The sequence below is a fragment of the Canis lupus genome, chromosome 30, assembly GCF_011100685.1.
Source record: "Canis lupus familiaris isolate Mischka breed German Shepherd chromosome 30, alternate assembly UU_Cfam_GSD_1.0, whole genome shotgun sequence".
Taxonomy (NCBI): Eukaryota; Metazoa; Chordata; class Mammalia; order Carnivora; family Canidae; genus Canis; species Canis lupus.
Genome location: NC_049251.1, coordinates 6,142,535 through 6,159,610, shown reverse-complemented (window position 1 = coordinate 6,159,610; position 17,076 = coordinate 6,142,535). Strand labels below are relative to the sequence as shown.

Below are 17,076 nucleotides of genomic sequence, written 5' to 3'. Positions count from 1 at the left end.
GGATGTTCACTAAAAAGAACATAAGGACATATGAAAAATGAATACCAAAATTTAAAAGCTTTTATTGCAAAATACAACATGTTTGAGTACCTTTAAAATGTGCAGTTGCAGAAACTGTGCAACAATTGAGTGGATTTTGTGTATTATAGCTAAGCACAGTCTTCAAAGTCTTTCATGCTGTTACTTTTTTTTTTTTTTTTTGCTTATGGAATTGTCTCCATGCTAAAATTTCCAATTTCCTCCTTCATTAAGAGAAGTATCCAAACACTAAGATTCGTATTTGTAACAGAGCTCTGTATCGCATTGTGAGAACAGCATTTGTTCTTGGCATATTGTCACACATCCACTAACGGGCACTCCCAAGTTCTGTGGGAAACATGGGTTCAAAATTCAGTGCCACTCTGTAGACCATCGTGAGGGCTAAGATTCATATCCCATAAAAATAAAGGTACTGCACCAGGGAGTCATGAAGCCAAACTGAACCAGGTGTTCTTTTATCTTTTATGTCAAAAGTGCTGTACCGCCTGTTAGTTATGTGGCAAAAAAGCTTGTGGCAAAGATGCTTATGGTGCAAATACCCAACATGATATGGACCCTGCTTCACTAAGTTGAGAAGTCATGAAAGATTAAAAAACTGGGGTGCCTAGGCGGGTCAGTCAGTTAAGCACCTGCCTTTGGCTCAGGTCATGAAATCAGGGTCCTGGGATCAAGCTGCACATGGGCTCCCTGCTCAGTGGGGAGTCTGCTTTTCCCTCTGCCCTCTCCACTGCTCATGCTTACTCTCTCCCTGTCTCTCTCTCAAATAAATAAATAAAAATCTTGTAAAGATTAAGGGAACAGTAACCAGCCTAGCTGAATACTTCATAAAAATGATTTCTCAAGTTGTAACCTTGAGTTTCTTTTGTATTGGCCAAGAAGAAAACAGTATGTGTATTAATGTATATCATCAGTGAAATATCAACATCAAACTCTAGGAATCAATATCAAATACCAAGAACCTTAGGAAGGGTATATACCTAAGGTATAACCTTAACCTTAGGTAGTTTAAGGAAGACCTCTCCGGGCATGTGACATTGAAACTGAGATGGGAATGACATGAAGAGGCCAAGGGCAGAAAGACCACACTGTAGGAAATATCAAACGCAAAGTCTGTGAGTTGGGAATAAACTTGGAGGGTCTGAGGTATAAATAAATAGAGGTCTGAAGAGGAGCAATGTGGTAGGAAATGAAGTGTGAGATATTAGAAGGAGCCAGAACATGTGGAGCTCCACTGGCCGCAGCAAGGATTTTGTATTTTATTACAAGTGTAATGGAATCCATTAACATATATGAAGCACGTGACCTGATATACAGGCTGACTCCTAGCTTCTGTGAGAGTGGACAGGAGTGGAAGCAGGGGGTCTTTGGGGTTACTGCATCATGGTGCTGGCTACGACTAGTATGTGTAATGGCAAGGATGGAGAGAAATGGACAGGTTTGAGATACATTTTTTAAGTAGAATCAAGACCTTGCACTGCTGGGGATTTACCCCAAAGATACAGATGGAATGAAACGCCGGGACACCTGCACCCCAATGTTTCTAGCAGCAATGTCCACAATAGCCAAACTGCGGAAGGAGCCTCGGTGTCCATCGAAAGATGAATGGATAAAGAAGATGTGGTTTATGTATACAATGGAATATTCCTCAGCCATTAGAAACGACAAATACCCACCATTTACTTCGACGTGGATGGAACTGGAGGGTATTATGCTGAGTGAAGTAAGTCAATCGGAGACGGACAAACATTATATGGTCTCATTCATTTGGGGAATATAAATAATAGTGAAAGGGAATAAAGGGGAAAGGAGAAAAAAATGAGTGGGAAATATCAGAAAGGGAGACAGAACATGAAAGACTCCTAACTCTGGGAAACGAACTAGGGGTGGTAGAAGGGGAGGTGGGCGGGGGGGAGGGGGTGACTGGGTGGCGGGCACTGAGGTGGGCACTTGACGGGATGAGCACTGGGTGTTATTCTGTATGTTGACAAATTGAACACCAATAAAAAATAAATTTATTTAAAAAAAAGAAGAAGAAGCAAGACCTTGCTGATGGATTGGAGCTGAGGGAAAGTGAGAAATTAAGGATGTCTCCTAGGTTTTCAGTCTGGGTAACTGAGGATGGTTGGTGGTGTCATTTCCTGAGATGAGAAAGAATGGAGGTGGACTGGACTGGGGTGATGGGAAGAGAGAGCTCAAGAGTTTTGTTGGGATGAGTTAGTTCAAAATTAGACACCTGTGTTGCTTTGCCAAGGAGGACGTTGGACGTGTTAATTTGGTACTCGTGCTGAAGATGTAAGTTTAGCAGTCATCAGCAAATAGATGGTTGTTTTAGCCAAAGGACTAGATGAGTTCACCCCAGAAAAAAAAATTAAATTTTTTAATTTCAAACTTAAGAAGCTTCAAAATTTTAAAATTGATTTTTAAAAGAAGTGGGAGGACTAAGCCACAGAGCTTGGTGACATTTAAACACTCATCAGAGGAAGAGGAGACAGAAGAAGAGTGTGAGAGAGAAGCTGAGACAGTGTGATGCTGTGGAAGCCAAGAGAAGAAAGTGTTCCAGGAAAGAGGGTTGTCAACTTAGGATCGGGTTGGGTTGGATGCAACCTGAATCATGAAGTCAGATGAAGCCAGAGACAAACTCTTGGATCCGGCGATGTAGAGCTGGTTGGTGACCTTGAAAATGAATGGGAGGTGGGAAATTGGTGACAGTGAGGCTCTGCTAAAAAGGAGAACAGAGAAATGGAGAAGTCCTAGGGCTGGTGAGAGGCTAAGGCTTTGTTTCATTGTGTGTAAATGCCGTGGGTGAGAAAAGCAGGAGAGAGAGAGGGACGTTGATGATGCAGGAGAGATTGTGGACAGAGGCAGGATCAGCATCCTTGAGAAGGCAGGAGGCTCTGTGCACAGTGGAAGCCACAGTCTCTGGAAGGCCCCCCGGGGAGACGGGGAGGGCGAGCAGAGAGAGGAACAGAGTGCGTGTAAATCCCTGGATTTGGGGGGGTGGCAGGGTGGTGAGTGGTCCTGCCTGTTGATGTGCAGTTTCTCAGTGAACTGTGACCCTAGGTCATTTGGGGGTGAGCCAGGAGTTCCGAATCCTGCGCCCACTGCACTGCGCCCATCATTGATCGTTACATGCGCTTGGAGAGAGTGAAAATGACAGCCCCTCCTGCATCATGTATTTGTAAGAACTTTGAAATGCTACGGCAAGGAGTGTCCATTCCTTCATCTGATACTTTGCTCTGAATCATTCAAGCTCCCATCAGAGAATCGGATTCAGGTGGCTTAGATGAGAGCGCCTGAGTGAAGGAGCTGCTTGCAGAGATGAAGGTGGAATTAAGAGATGCTGCACGCAGACTGACAACAAATAGAAGTCATTGCCTCCCCCCAACCCATCCATGGGCTGGGGTCACGGGAGATTAAGAGTGTTAGCTCTTGGTAGGAGCTGGAGTCATGGAGGACAAGCCAGCCAGTGTTGTCATTCATCGAAGAGACCTAGAGCTGCTACCAGGGACGTGGTGCCAAAGCAATGAGGGCATGAGAGAGAGGTACCCTGATTCATCTCCCCTGCCATCACTTGTTCATGCTTCTGCATGGCCGAACCCAACTGGCGCTGGCTGGCAAGGGTTATGCAATCCATGGTGAAGGGAAGAGAACAGATCTGGCTGCAAATAGCCAACACAGCCCCTAACACTCACGGCGTAAGTGTTAACAAGATTTTAGAAACCACTCCAAAGGAAATCTGTACACCCAGCACCCATGTGTAGAATGCATCTGACTCTTTGGTACCTGCAGAGATTTGGAAAACCTGGCCAACCATGATCTTTTAAATGAACCATCGCAGATACTTATAACCCAGCCGTAACCTCCACATGTCACGGTTGCCTATAGTCTTCCTCCTTTATTTTCATCCAGTGGCATATCTCCCATAACACTAGGAAAGCTTGTATTTCAGAGCCCCTTCCAAGGCCATGAGGGAGCCCTAGAAATCTATCCGTGTGATCTCATAAGATTTGCAAAAGTAAGATATTTAACTGTAATCTGTTAAAACTGTATTTTTCACTCTGACCCTAGAAAGGACCTCTCCCCCCAATTATATACGCTTTAGGCCCCATAAAACTTGGATCTGTTTCTGCTCTCAACAGAGACTCACGTGTATGGTGCAAGTTTTATCCCTTTCCCAAGAATCTACCATCTTTCAGGTGGGAGGGGTCAATGAACATCAAATGGGCATTTTGGAGAAGGGAAAAATGCAGCAGGAGGGTAAGAAACAGAGAAGGGAAGGGTGCGTGGTGCTCAAAGCAGTGAGAGAAGCGCTGTGTGAAGAAGCCCCACTTGGGCCATCCATCCGCCTCCACCTTCCAGTACTGGAGCGTTGTCGGGCATCCGGGCAGGTGACCCATTCCTCTCAAGGGGCCTCGCTCAGATTCTGTTTTTTACGTTTTCAGATGCAGATGGAAACCTGTGCCGAAGTAACCAACTGTTGCAAGTCATGCTGACCATGCACCGGATCATCATTTCCTCCACTGAACTGCTCCAAAAAGTCATCGCCCTATATCCTTTTAGCACCATGACTCACAGCCCCCAAAGGGTATTCATTCAGAAGTACCTTGAAATTTGAAACATGCTTTCATTTTGATTTGGTCTGGAATAACTCTTCAGTGCTAAATGGGTTCAGATATCCCTTCAGAGGTGGGTTTGTGTGTGTGTGTGTGTGTGTGTGTGTCGATGTGTGTCTGTGTACGCACATGCACGCACACGTATGCATCACTTGTTGGGTAGGGCAGTTTTTATCGATGCTGCTCGCTCAGGCAAGTCATCAAAGAAGTCCACAGGCAAAGGCATTCGGCCTCAGTATGTCTGGCTAGTAAAAAAAAAATCCCTTTCCTGTGGGCTAATGGGAATGTACGTTCCTCCCCTGCAGACTGACAAGGGTGCAGTCATGACTCCAAGGATAAACTGGCTTTCCTGTCTGATCCTTCAACTTGTCCAGGTTCTTTTTTTTTTTTTTTTAAGATTTTATTTATTCATGAGAGACACAGAGAAAGAAGCAGAGACACAGGCAGAGGGAGAAGCAGGCTCCCTGCAGGGAGCCCAACTCAGCACTCGATCCCGGGACCCCAGGATCACGCCCTGGGCCAAAGGCAGGCACCCAGCCACTGAGCCACCTAGGCATCCCTTTCCCCAGGTTCTAAAGCATGCTTTGTGGCACCACAGTTTCTGGAGCATCTGCTGGGGCTGTTATGCTTCAGGCAGAGGCACTGGCTGTTGGCCAAGCAAACCCTGCTGGATTTTAACCTTCTTGGGTGTGAATTGAGTAGGGTGGAGAAGGAGCCTGCCCTTCTCTCCAGCTGGTGACACTCTGCCCTGTGTGGCCCCGAGGAGAATGGACCATAGGTGGGAGAAGAGAGTTGAACACCTGAAGCCCCAGTCCTTGGCATTGAGTCATGCCCGGTGGCTCCTCTAATCCTTCACCCCTCCCTTGACCCCTTCCTTTTCATCTTATGGTGCACAAAAATAAATAAATAAATAAATAAAAGCCATCAGAAGAGACTGAGTCTCTTCTCTAAACCTGCTTATGCATCCTTACCTCTCATGCCACAGGAGGTGTTTCCTGTGGCATTCCCAGGGCAAAGCACTGGCTGAGGTCTGTAGGGTAGGAGCTGCAGGTGACGGGGGTGCGAGTCTGCAGAGAATTTTTAAACCATTACAAAGCTGATTTGGAGTCGGTTGACCTTTTATTAACTCTGTGTGCCAGCAGTCCTAAACAGTGTCAGTGATTAGAGACTCCTTGGTGAAAAGCTTGTTGCTCTAAACTAAATGGAGCCGAGCCCTGGCTGTGCCCTCGCCTCCCTGCTTGCTCCCACACCCCACAGGGCCTGACCTCTCCCTGAGGTCCCTGCTCCTCCACTTCACCTCCCCCCCTTCAAGGACACCTGCCCCTCAGCCTGAAACACATTCAGGTCTCCCCAACCTGCAAATTAACTCTCGGCCATGCCTTCCCTCCACTGTTAGGGTTTGCAGTTTGATGCACAAACCTCCTAAAAGAGGTCTGCACTCACTGTCTCCCATCTCAACTCCCACTCAGTCCTTACCTCAGCTGGGGCCCCCACCCCTGCACTCAGACATCCCTCTGATGTCACCACTGGCCTTCTGCGACTAAGCCCACTGGCTCTTCTCTGTCCTTGCTTCCTCTGGGCTCTGTAGACACCCTCTGCCCCTCCAGGCCTTACCCCTTGGGGCTCCCCTCCACCCTCCCTCGGGCTAGCTTCAAGGCACCCCATCTCTGTCGGAGCAGCATCCCAGTTTCCTTCTCACTCCACCTCCTCCGCTGGGTGATTCCCCACCAGGATTTCCACCCCTGTCCTCCAGTGCTGCGGACTTTCCAGTCTGTATCTCTTTAACCTAAACCATCTTGGAAAAAAAAAAAAAAAAACACTTGGACTCATTTGTACTGCAGACACTTCAATCTTAATATGCTCAAACCTTGTTTCGTTTTCTCACCACTGCCATCCCCAGTTACTACCCACCAATTCTGCTTTGACACCTGTATTTTCAGTTTCAGTTCGTGGTGCCTTGGCCATCCACTTAGCCTAACCAGAGACTTCAGAAGCACTCTTGCCTCCTCCCTCTGCCCTTCACCTCCTCTGGAGTCAGTCCAGTCCTCCACGGCCTGTGTCCTCGGCCACTGTCTGTCCTGGGCTGCTGTTCTCCCCTGCATGCTACACGGTGCTCCCCACCCCCCCCCACCCCCCCCCCACCCCACCCCCGTTCCTGTTCACTGGCCATCTTTGAAATTCCTTTCCTGAGGAAGCAGGTCACATAGGCCATTGCCTCGGAGCCTGTGCAGAGCCCCTCTGCTGCCAGGACAGGGCATCCCTCTGTAAGGGCCTCTTACGATTCCCATGCCTGGAGTGCCTTTTCCTCCCTCACTGCCTAGCAGACCCATTCAAGACCCCTCTGTGAAGCCTTCCCGACGTTTTCAGCCTTGCATGCGCGCGCGCGCACACACACACCCCCCTTAAAATATACATCTAGTGTCCTTAGTGCTCTGAAAATCTAATTCCTCTGACTTTAGTTCTGTATCGCTTGAGTGAGTATCCCTCATATCTCTGGTCTGGATATAATCTGCCTTGAAAAGCTTTTCATCTACGATGACAGAAAGTGCCAAGTGTTTTTATTCTGTTAGTTGCATCCATTGGTCTACCCTGACCGAGTCTGTAAGTCCTGCAGCGTGATATACTCAGGCTCTGGCCTTCACAGGTGATGTGTGGAGTAAACAGCAGAAACTGTGTCTCGCCAGTGTAGTTTGATGTGTCAGGAACATAGAAAGTCACAACAGTACTCAATTAATTATAAGTTACTTTAAGGAAAATAAATAAATATATTTTTAGCATAGGTTTAAAGATGCATACACTGTTAACTTACCCGATGACACGTCTCCCCTGCCAGTCTGCCTGTCGGCGTCAGGAACCAAGGTGGCTTTATCTTTGTTTCTCTAGAGCTTAGCTCAGGGGCCGTCTCCTGATAGTATGCAACGAATGTTGCCTTACTGTGGGTGCAAAACATTGGCTCCTCTTTCTGTATTGGGACTTCTAGGTGAGAAGTTCAGGCTTTGGTGGAGGGTGGAAGACGAAATTCTAAGAAGGGAATCTGAGATAAGACTGCAGCCACAGCAGGACGATTTTCTCTTCACGCTCCGAGTCTCTGTTTTCTGACCTTGGCAGTTCTAGAATTATTAGTTAAATAGCTCATGCTTTCCTGATGCTTCCTGGTTTTTCGCTGTTAAATAGCTTTTAAGACGTGCTCTGAATGGTTCCAGTGCCTAGAAAGTACAGTTAGAACAGTACTGGTCCTTCACCTGCGGAGAGGGAGGCCTGAAGCTTCCAGGGGACAAGAACATGCACCCCGCGGCGCAGCAGGTGCCTGAGCCTCCCATCCTGGCCTGTGTGCTCCGGCTTCGGCCTCAGCCCCTGCTCATGTCAGGCCACCTTGGCCGTGGCTTGGACCCGTTGGCTTGGGGCCTGCCTGCATGCAGGGCCACGGCACGCTGGGCAGGGAGCGGCCTGGTGGCAGCTCCGATAAATGGCCAAGGTGATTTCTATGTCTACTTAGTTGTTTTATGTTTTTACTTAGTTGTTTTCGATGAGAAATATGTTTTCTATCCCTTTGTCATTGAAAAGGAAGAAGAACAAAAATTTTGACAAGTGCATCAAGTGATAAAAATACAGAATCTGGCCCATATGTATCTAGAACGTGCCTTGTGCTTGGAGCTCTTTCCATTGAAGGCAGGTGTTCCCTCAGGCATACGGCCGAGAGAAATGTAAGGTCCTCTTGTTTTCACTCTTACCTTTTATGCCCAGAGAAAGGCAGGCATCAGAGCCTTTTATTTCATAAAGTTTGCCATCACCTGCCTGGGCTTGTTTTTATTGTTATTATCCATGTACATGTGTGTTTTTGTGGGGGTTTTTTTGGTTTTTGTTTCTGAGGTGCTTTTGAGGGCAGATACTACATGCAGTAAATCCATTAAAATTTAGTTTTTAAATTAAAGGGATTTTATTAAGAGTACAAATTTTACAACCAGAGCCCTTTGGGGCTTCAAGTGTAGTTTGCACATACTATTCTTTCTGTAAGTCTAGCATGTTTCACCACGCATTTTTAAGGGGCCTTGAAAAATGTTTGGTTAATTTGAATAATGCTAATTAACTAAATACTTCCAATGGTTTTTAACTACAACTAATGAATCTTATATTTTGAATTATTTTTAAATGCTTCAGATGCCTTCCTGAATTCTACATAGTATTTGTAACTAGTAGATAAAAGTCATAAGCAGTTAGCATCATTTTAGAAGTTCCAAAGCCATGATTAAACTTAATAAAAAATTTCAATTTAGAATTTAGAATCACAAGTCTAAAACAATTATATATTCCAAATTGAAGTTTCAAGGCTATCATTCTAATATGGCTCTTAAACAGTACAGGCATATAAAATCACCCAAATAGCTCAGATTCCTTCCTAATCAAAAGCACTGATCCTAAAATGTGGACTTTCACTGGGCTGTATTTACCCCTACATTTTCCAGCAGTTTAAAATTACACACACCCACTGGAGGAAGACCACTCCCACCCGGTTAACTGAGATCCCTGCCAGCTTGCTCACTGGACACATCACAGGGGTCCTGCTAGAATTCACCTAACCCTGTACTGCAGTCAGGGAAGCGTGGGTTTTAGAAAGGAAGGAGGGCTTAGCCTCACAGTAGACATCGCCCGATTCCTCAGCCTGTTGACCAAAGATAGTAGACCCACCCAGGTTCTCCGCAGGATTTGGGTTTTGCATTTCTTTGGGTTGTAAAATAAAGGAAATATTCTCTCCACATATTTCTAAAGAGGTAAACTTAATAGGATCTCACTGTCCTTTCATATTCTTAGGATGGCGCCCTTCTCATGGAATATTCCAAATGCCACAGATCCTTAAACATGACCTCTGATCGTATTTTGGATTATTCACATGGCCTTGTCTGACTTACTATCACAACTTACGAGGTCCGTCTGCTGACCCCCTCCAGGAGTATATTGCATTTTTCACACTGCTGCTCTTAATTATGACACTATATCTGAATATCCATTCCCTTTTTTTCTAATTTAGTGCACAAATTTGTTTATCCACTCCCCAAAACACTTTAAAGGAGAAGGGGCTTCTCTTTTTCAGTTGTTTCGGTGGGACTCCTAACCTCTTGGGAATGGGCACAAGGTCATTTGCCCCTTCTTCCGTTCAGGTGCTACCTATGTCAGCAGCTTTCCACACTGTTGGCTTTGTCTTTTCCCTTCTGCAAAGGAAATGCTGGGCTCTCCCTCCATAAGCCGCTTTGATGTGGGCTGTGTAGGTCACCAGCATCACTCCTCCGGGTGGTAATAGGCACACAGCTGCATACATCGGGTTAGTTTTTATCCCGTGGCGAGAAAAATAAGAAAACAGTGTGTGTGGGCACGGGGTAGGGTAGGGGCGGGGGGTTAGCAAATACTTCCAAAGATGAGTTGTTTGGTTTCTATGACAGAGGCTCCTGTTTCCCTTAACCACAGCCCTACCTATAAGGATGCCTTGGCAAAGAATTCACCAGGGCTTTGCCTGAAGATCTGCTATTTTGTGAGGTAACATCTCTACGTTCATATGGGACACGTGGAGTGGGGTGAAATGAAAAGACTGAAGCAGGGGCTCCTCGTTTTTGCCTGGTGCTCCCCGCCTCCTCGTCCTATCTGCAGAACTGCCCTGGACACACAGGAAGGGCGGTGCTGCCTGCTGGAGACGCCTTCTCGGAGCGCAGTTCTTGCCAGGGTGCCCGAGCTTGGTGTTCCATACCAAAATGACCTCTTTGTCATTCCGTCTTTATTCCTCATTAGAAAAGTAACGTAGGTCACATTTGAGCATCTTGAAAAGCCAGAAAAGAGTATGACCATGGTAATAGTCATTCATTCCCCCCCCCCCCCCGCCCCGTCCTGAACATTTCCTTTGTTGTTTTTTCTAAGCAGGTCTTCTTAGTGCAGTTGAGATCAAAATCCATTTGTGTGTCCTGTACGTTCCACTTAATTCTAGGTCACAGGGAATCTCCTTTAGTCATTAAAAACCTGTGTGTGTGTGTGTGTGTGTGTGTGTGTGTGTGGACATTATTTTTCACAGCCGTATGTTGTAAGACGTGAGAAAGTGTACCTTACAGACCCGCTGCCCCTACCCCGTCCTTGGGTCTGGCTGGTCTCTAACAGGGCCCCTCGCGATCACCGCCGACACACACGGCGGCGCCTCAGCCCTGCCGCAGCTCTTCCTGTCGCGCCGCGTGCGCCTGTCCTGTCAGCGCGGAGGGCCGGGGCCTGTGGGCCGCCCCGTTTCTTTCCACCCCGACCCCCTCGTCTTCTGCATATGGGACATATATCCTGTATTCTTGGGCATATAGAAGGACCAGCCACCTCCTTTTTCTGGTTCTCCTTTGAGGGGAGAACGCGCCGAAGCAGGAGTCTTTGTCATCAGTTTTGGATTTTGTTTCGACCCCCCCCCCCCCCAGGTACTGGATAACGGAATTCTGGGTCATGTTTAAAATGGACGCCAGCTTGACGGACACCATGGAGGAGTTTCAGGAGCTGGTGAAGGCTAACGGCCAGGAGCTACACTGCCGCCTGATTGACACGACTCAAATGTGAGTATCCGGGTTTTGACGGGTCCCCGCAGAGCACCTGCCCCCCGCCCCCCCCGCCCCGAGGGCGGCTCCCCCCCCCCCCCCAAGCCCTGCAGACAGGCTCAGCTGGGTCCCCAAAGCCTAAAGACTGACGTTGAGCAGAAAAGCGGGGAAGCCCCCGGGGGCGAGGCCGTGAGGCTGTGAGGGGCTGACATCCAGGCGCAGGGGGACGGGAAAGGGGGACGGGAAAGGGTCCCGGAGCAGCGGCCGTCAGGGAGCCCGGGAGCACCGGCCGCTGCGCCCTCGGCCTCGGCCTCGCCCTCGGCCTCGCCCTCGCCCTCGGCCTCGCCCTCGGCCTCGCCCTCGGCGCCTGGGAGCCTGCGGGGCGCTCGGCCTTGCAGGGCGGTTTCCTGCCTCCGACGTGGCGCCCGCTGCGAGGCGGGGCCCATTCTAGCCTGGGAGAGGTCGGTACGTCAGGTGGGAGCAGGACGGCCCGGGGCGCCCCACCCGGGCCCGGGCGCGCGTCGTGCGACCTCCCGGGGAGCGGGGGCTCGGCCAGGCCGCCGGGGCCGCGCGGGGGGATCCCGGGCGCTCTCTGGGCTCGCCGGCGTGGACTCTGTGCTTCTCTGCTTGGAGTCGCCCCGTGGAGGATGCGCGAAGTGTCGCCGTAACTGTTCGGGCGCCAAGACGAGGCGGGTGGAGCCAGGGCAGCGCCCGATTCCCGCGGCGGGTCTCCGGGCTCTCCGCGGCCGACCGCGAGCCGAGCTTCCCTGGTGCGGGGCGGCGCCGTCACACGTCGGGAGGCTGCGCGGGCTCGGAGGCTCGGCCGGGCCGGGGGGCCCCTCCGTGCGGCCTGCTCCGTTGCGGGGACGCGGAGGCCAAGAGGCGGTGGCACCGATCAGCGGAAACGCGCGCGGAGGCGCTGCGGGCGGGCGAGGCCTCCGGGGCCCTCGGTGCCTGGGGACCTGCAGGAAGACGCACGTCGGCCCAGACGGCCGCGCCCGGGGGCCCTTCGCGGGCCTGAGAGGAGACCCCGGTTCCCAGGCGGGTTCGGAAGGTTCGCCCGGAACCAGCAAGGCTATCCCAGCCGCTCGCGGAGGAAAGAGCGGATTTGGGGAAACTGCTTAATGCTTTGCCTCGGCTGAGGAGTTAGCTAAGGGACGGTGTATGTATGTTCTTGTGGGAAGTGTGCATGGATTTACTGGAACTAAAATTTTTGTGGACTATTCGAGCGAGCGAGCGAGCACGAGTGGGGGGTGGGGTGAGGGCGGAGGGTCGGAGGGAGAGGGAGGGTCAGCTCCAGCCCCGGACCCTGAGATCAGGACCTGAGCTGCAGGCAGACTCTTGACCACCAGGGCACCCCCCTGGAAAGTAATTTTTATTTTTCCCCATCTTCTCCCTTTCATGTTTACTCACAAAAGCAATGCCCGTGACTGGTCCAGGAAGCTGACTCAAAGGATAAAATCCAACACCAGCAAGAAACGTAAAGTCTCCCTGCTGTTTGACCACCTGGAACCAGAGGAGCTGTCGGAGCACCTCACCTACCTGGAGTTCAAGTCCTTCCGGAGGATATCCGTACGTGCTTGAGGGGCAGGGGGAGAACTTCCCTGGGTCACTCCAGAAAACAAGCAGAGAAATTCAACAGCCCATCCACCTCCTGACCCTGGAGGGCCCCTCAGGGCTGGTTAGACATGCCTACCAGACTTCATCTAGTTTAGGAAAGGAGCACATTTCCTCGAAACATCTTTGTCGCTCTGCTGTGCTCCCCTTCTCTTATCCTGCGTGCCACCCCACCACTCACTCACGTGGCAATGCTGTGGGCACACACGACACCCTGCACACACGCGCACACACATATATGTATGCATATACACCCATCACGCTTGCAGATTTTTACAAATTTTCCTTAAGAAAAAAAAAAGGAAAGTGATATGTCTTCCCTTGAGTTTTTATTCTGGGATGGGCTTTAAATGGCTCAGGGAAATCCTAAAATAAAGCAGATGCTCCTGGTCTAGCCCAGAATAGACTTTACTTTTTGAAGTCGTGGTGACAGGACCCAGCAGTCCATCATGATTCTAGATCAAAGCCATACCGACCCAAACCTTGCTCCTTAAAAAACTCCATCTACGATACAAAAGAATTTCGGTTCCCTACAAGAGAACTTGTCAGCGTGGCAGATGCCAGCTTCGCATACTGGCCAATATACTTCCCCGGGAAATGACAGCCTTGGGCTGCTCAGTCCCCACCCCTACCAGAGAGGCAGTCTTCAGCTTTGCTCTAAAAGCAGAGCACACCAGTTGCTGGATGCATTTCTTAGAAGGACCTATGTTCCCCAGATGCGGGGATGGGGACCCCTGGGAAGGCAGCCCGAGCGAGGTCACTCTGCCCCCCAGGGTCAGAGCTGGGGCTGGAGTCACATGCCTCCATGTCACTCAGCCCCAGCTGATGAAGTCTGCCTGTGTCTAGATTAACCACAAACCAGGTTTCAGGGTTTGTTTCATCTCCCCTCCCATGTTGCTGACGTCAATCTGATGCCACACAGGTGGCAGGACCATCCAGCCCCTGGCGGGAAGTAAGCTCCATGCATTCATGGGCGCCAGCCCTCCAGGGTCCCCGCCAGCACTCCCAGGCCAACCATAGGCCCCGATTAGGAAGCTCCACCTGGCCATTTATGTTGGGCAGGGCCTCCCCGTGCCAGGGAATGACACTGAAAAGGGCAATGGGTGACACGGGCAATCGGGGCCCAGCAGGCAGGGCGCCTCCAGGATACCTGCACTCAGATCCCCGAGGCGGGGTGGAAATCACTCTAGAACTAGGACTCCGAGCTAGTGCTCCCCAGGTTCAAGCCGTGCTCCCCTTGCCAATGAACACATCAGTTTGAACTTTCATTTCTTATGGGTGGCACGATCCCCTCATAGAAAATGGGGTGGGTTTTTTTTTTTTTTTTCATTTTTCCTACACAGTTCTAAGTGGTTTTCCCAATTAATGTACCTTGATTGCAGTTGGAGGGAAATGTCTCTCTGCTATGAACTCAGTGGCATTGGTTATTTTGTGCTAATTATAGTGTTTAGTACTAATTCTAAAAAATAAGCAGACTCCGTGCTTTACTGACAGTGGGAGGGGTATGATGCATTCACTGGGGTGAGTCCTGGGCACTTTCTCTCAGAACCAGTATGATTGCTTATGTGTGTCCCTCTTGAGGCCTTTTTCGCCCCTAGTTTTCTGCCCGTCAGCGGTCACTGGCCCAACCGTGTCACACGTCCGACTTCAAAGGGGGGCTGGGAAGCAGAGAGCTGGGAATAGCCGGCCACCTGGGGGCTTCCAGGGCCATTGGGGCAGAGCAGCGGCAGGGCAGGGTGGCTGCCGCGGCGCTGGGACAGTGGTCTGTGGCGACAGCCCCGGTCCACAGAGGCTGTTCATGCCAGCCTAGTCAGCCACCGTCAGGTTGGAAAACCATGGTCACTAAACAATAGTTAAGCGCGCGGCCTCCGCTCAGGCTGATGAGCCAGAGAAGTCCCAGCAGCTCTGGTTTAGCCTGCGGTGCCGGCGCACATGTGTAGCACCCCGGGAAGTTAGCGTGCTCTCGTACATTGTTATGCTCCTAACAGTTTCGTGACCTGGGTGGGGGGGATTTTATGATCCACTGTTTTAAGAAAACAGCGGTTCGGGGGGTGAAGAGAGATTTTCTTGGGAGGATTGTCCATTTTTCCCCTTCGCAGTGGAGCGAGAACTAGTACAGATCTTACTCAACTTACCATGGGAGTATCGGGCTCCACAGACCCATTGTAAGTCGAAAATACCACAAGTTGAAAACGCATTTAATACCTCCAACCTACCAGCATCACGCGTAGCTCAGCCTAGCCTGCCTTACACGTGTCCAGAACACTTCCATTGGCCTACAGTTGGGCTGAATCACCTGTCGCATAGCCTATTTGTAATAAAATTTTGAATATCTCTTGTAGTTTACTGAATACTGAGCTGTTTATAGGAGTACAGGGTGGCTGTAAGCGAATCAGTTGTTTATTCCTATGATATCATGTGGCTGCCTGGTAGCTGCAGTTTGCTGTTTCACACTGTGTATGGCTAGTCTGGGAAAAGGTCCAGACTCAAAATTCAAAGTATGGTTTCTTTCGAGCACATATGGCTTTTGCAACACTCTACAGTTAAAAAATCCTAAGTCAACCCATTCTAGTCAGGGACTATCTATACTAGGATTTCTCTTCTATATTGTAGTCTTTAGAATTTAGAAGGACGGTATCATTATCTACGCAGATACAGTGTTTGGATTAACTAGGATGTGCACACGTCCACTTGTGCTAATGACTTCTGATGGAGAGAAACCATGCTGGGGGTAGAATAAGAAAGATTTCCTTCCCACCATTATCATCATCTCCAGGCTCATCAGCCAAGTGGAAGCCATGCAAGAGGAGGGCCAAGAACCTCTGTGCCCCACAGCATCAACTGAACCGAGGTGATGTGCCTCTCGGGCCTCCCAGGACACTAGAGGGGCCGTCCTGACAGGTTTCTTTTTCCCCAGTTCTCCGATTATCAGAATTACCTCGTGAATAGCTGTGTGAAGGAGAACCCCACCATGGAGCGGTCCATTGCCCTGTGTAACGGCATCTCCCAGTGGGTACAACTGATGGTTCTCAGCCGCCCCACCCCGCAGCTCCGGGCAGAAGTCTTTATCAAGTTCATCCAGGTGGCTCAGGTGAGTGACTAGATTAAGAATTTTGACCTGGGTTATGAGGTCAAGTACCCCTCTAACCCCATAGCCAGTGTGTTGGCTGGAGCTGCTTTCCTCTCCTGAACCACTGTGGAGTGTGTATGCTGTAAACTGTCCCAGATTTAGATGCCGTGGCTTTTCTGTTTCCCCCATAAGGGCAATATGGTGAGGGCCATACTGAACTATCTTGGGTTAGGATACACTTTTAGATTTGGTTAGATCTTTTAAAAATTTTTTACATATTTATTTATAATCTTTACAACCAAATGTGGGGCTCAAACCTATGACCCCAAGATATCAAGAGTCACACACACTCTTCTGAGCCAGTCAAGCACCCCAAGATCTGTTTAGATCTTTTAACATTTTCAGAAGATGCTTACCAGCCTACATTGTTTCTCCAAATGTGGCCCCCATGGCAAAGGAAAACCTGGCAGTCTCCCAGGTTTTAGGTCTTTGAGTCTAGATTGTGTTGAATGGCCAGGTTTAACATTTGAAGGCAGCCTTTCGTAAGAGGAAAACAGGTGGTATGAGCGCATAACTGGAATTCCCCAGAGAGTCTTTGTCCTTAAAGATTAAAGTCTGGTTATTCAGGATGAAGGATGTCAAATGCTATTAGCTCTACATGGTCAGGCCGGGTTTGGTACATGGCCCACCTGCTCTGATATTGACTGAAGGTTTATCCCTAAGTTCAGCCCCAGATCCCAGGAATCAGAAGAGTTGCACTTGGATCCAGAAGTCCTTGTGTTAAACAGGTACTTTGGGTGGTTTTTAGAAACCGCTGACATAGAGGACGGCCCGCAGAACTGCTGCAACAGAGGAGGGACAACTTGCTAGACTTGAGACCTGTGGTCTGAAATGAAGCCTACAGGAAAGAACAGGAAAGAACAGTCAGAAAGCTGCAGCCCCTGACCCCTAGGCCGTGGCCAGCATCAGGAAGGATCCCAGGAGAGCACGGAGGTGTGTAACACATGCACGTTGACAGCCCTCTATTTCCTATCTCACAGAAGCTCCACCAGCTACAGAACTTCAATACGCTGATGGCCGTGATAGGCGGGCTGTGTCACAGCTCCATCTCCAGGCTCAAGGAGACAAGTTCACATGTCCCTCACGAAATCAACAAGGTGAGCGCCACTGCCTCCTCTGGGCTCCTTAG

At 49.7% G+C, this 17,076-nt stretch overlaps 1 protein-coding gene across 1 annotated transcript in view; it reads left to right on the top strand.

Annotated features, from left to right (window-relative positions):
- RASGRP1 (RAS guanyl releasing protein 1) overlaps positions 1 to 17,076 on the top strand; it is a 74,883-nt gene that overhangs the window by 40,240 nt on the left and 17,567 nt on the right. Inside the window, 6 exon segments of the mRNA XM_038580013.1 lie at positions 4,482 to 4,587; positions 10,119 to 10,181; positions 11,087 to 11,218; positions 12,619 to 12,772; positions 15,735 to 15,908; positions 16,928 to 17,044. Of these exon segments, the coding sequence (XP_038435941.1) occupies positions 4,482 to 4,587; positions 10,119 to 10,181; positions 11,087 to 11,218; positions 12,619 to 12,772; positions 15,735 to 15,908; positions 16,928 to 17,044 (746 nt within the window).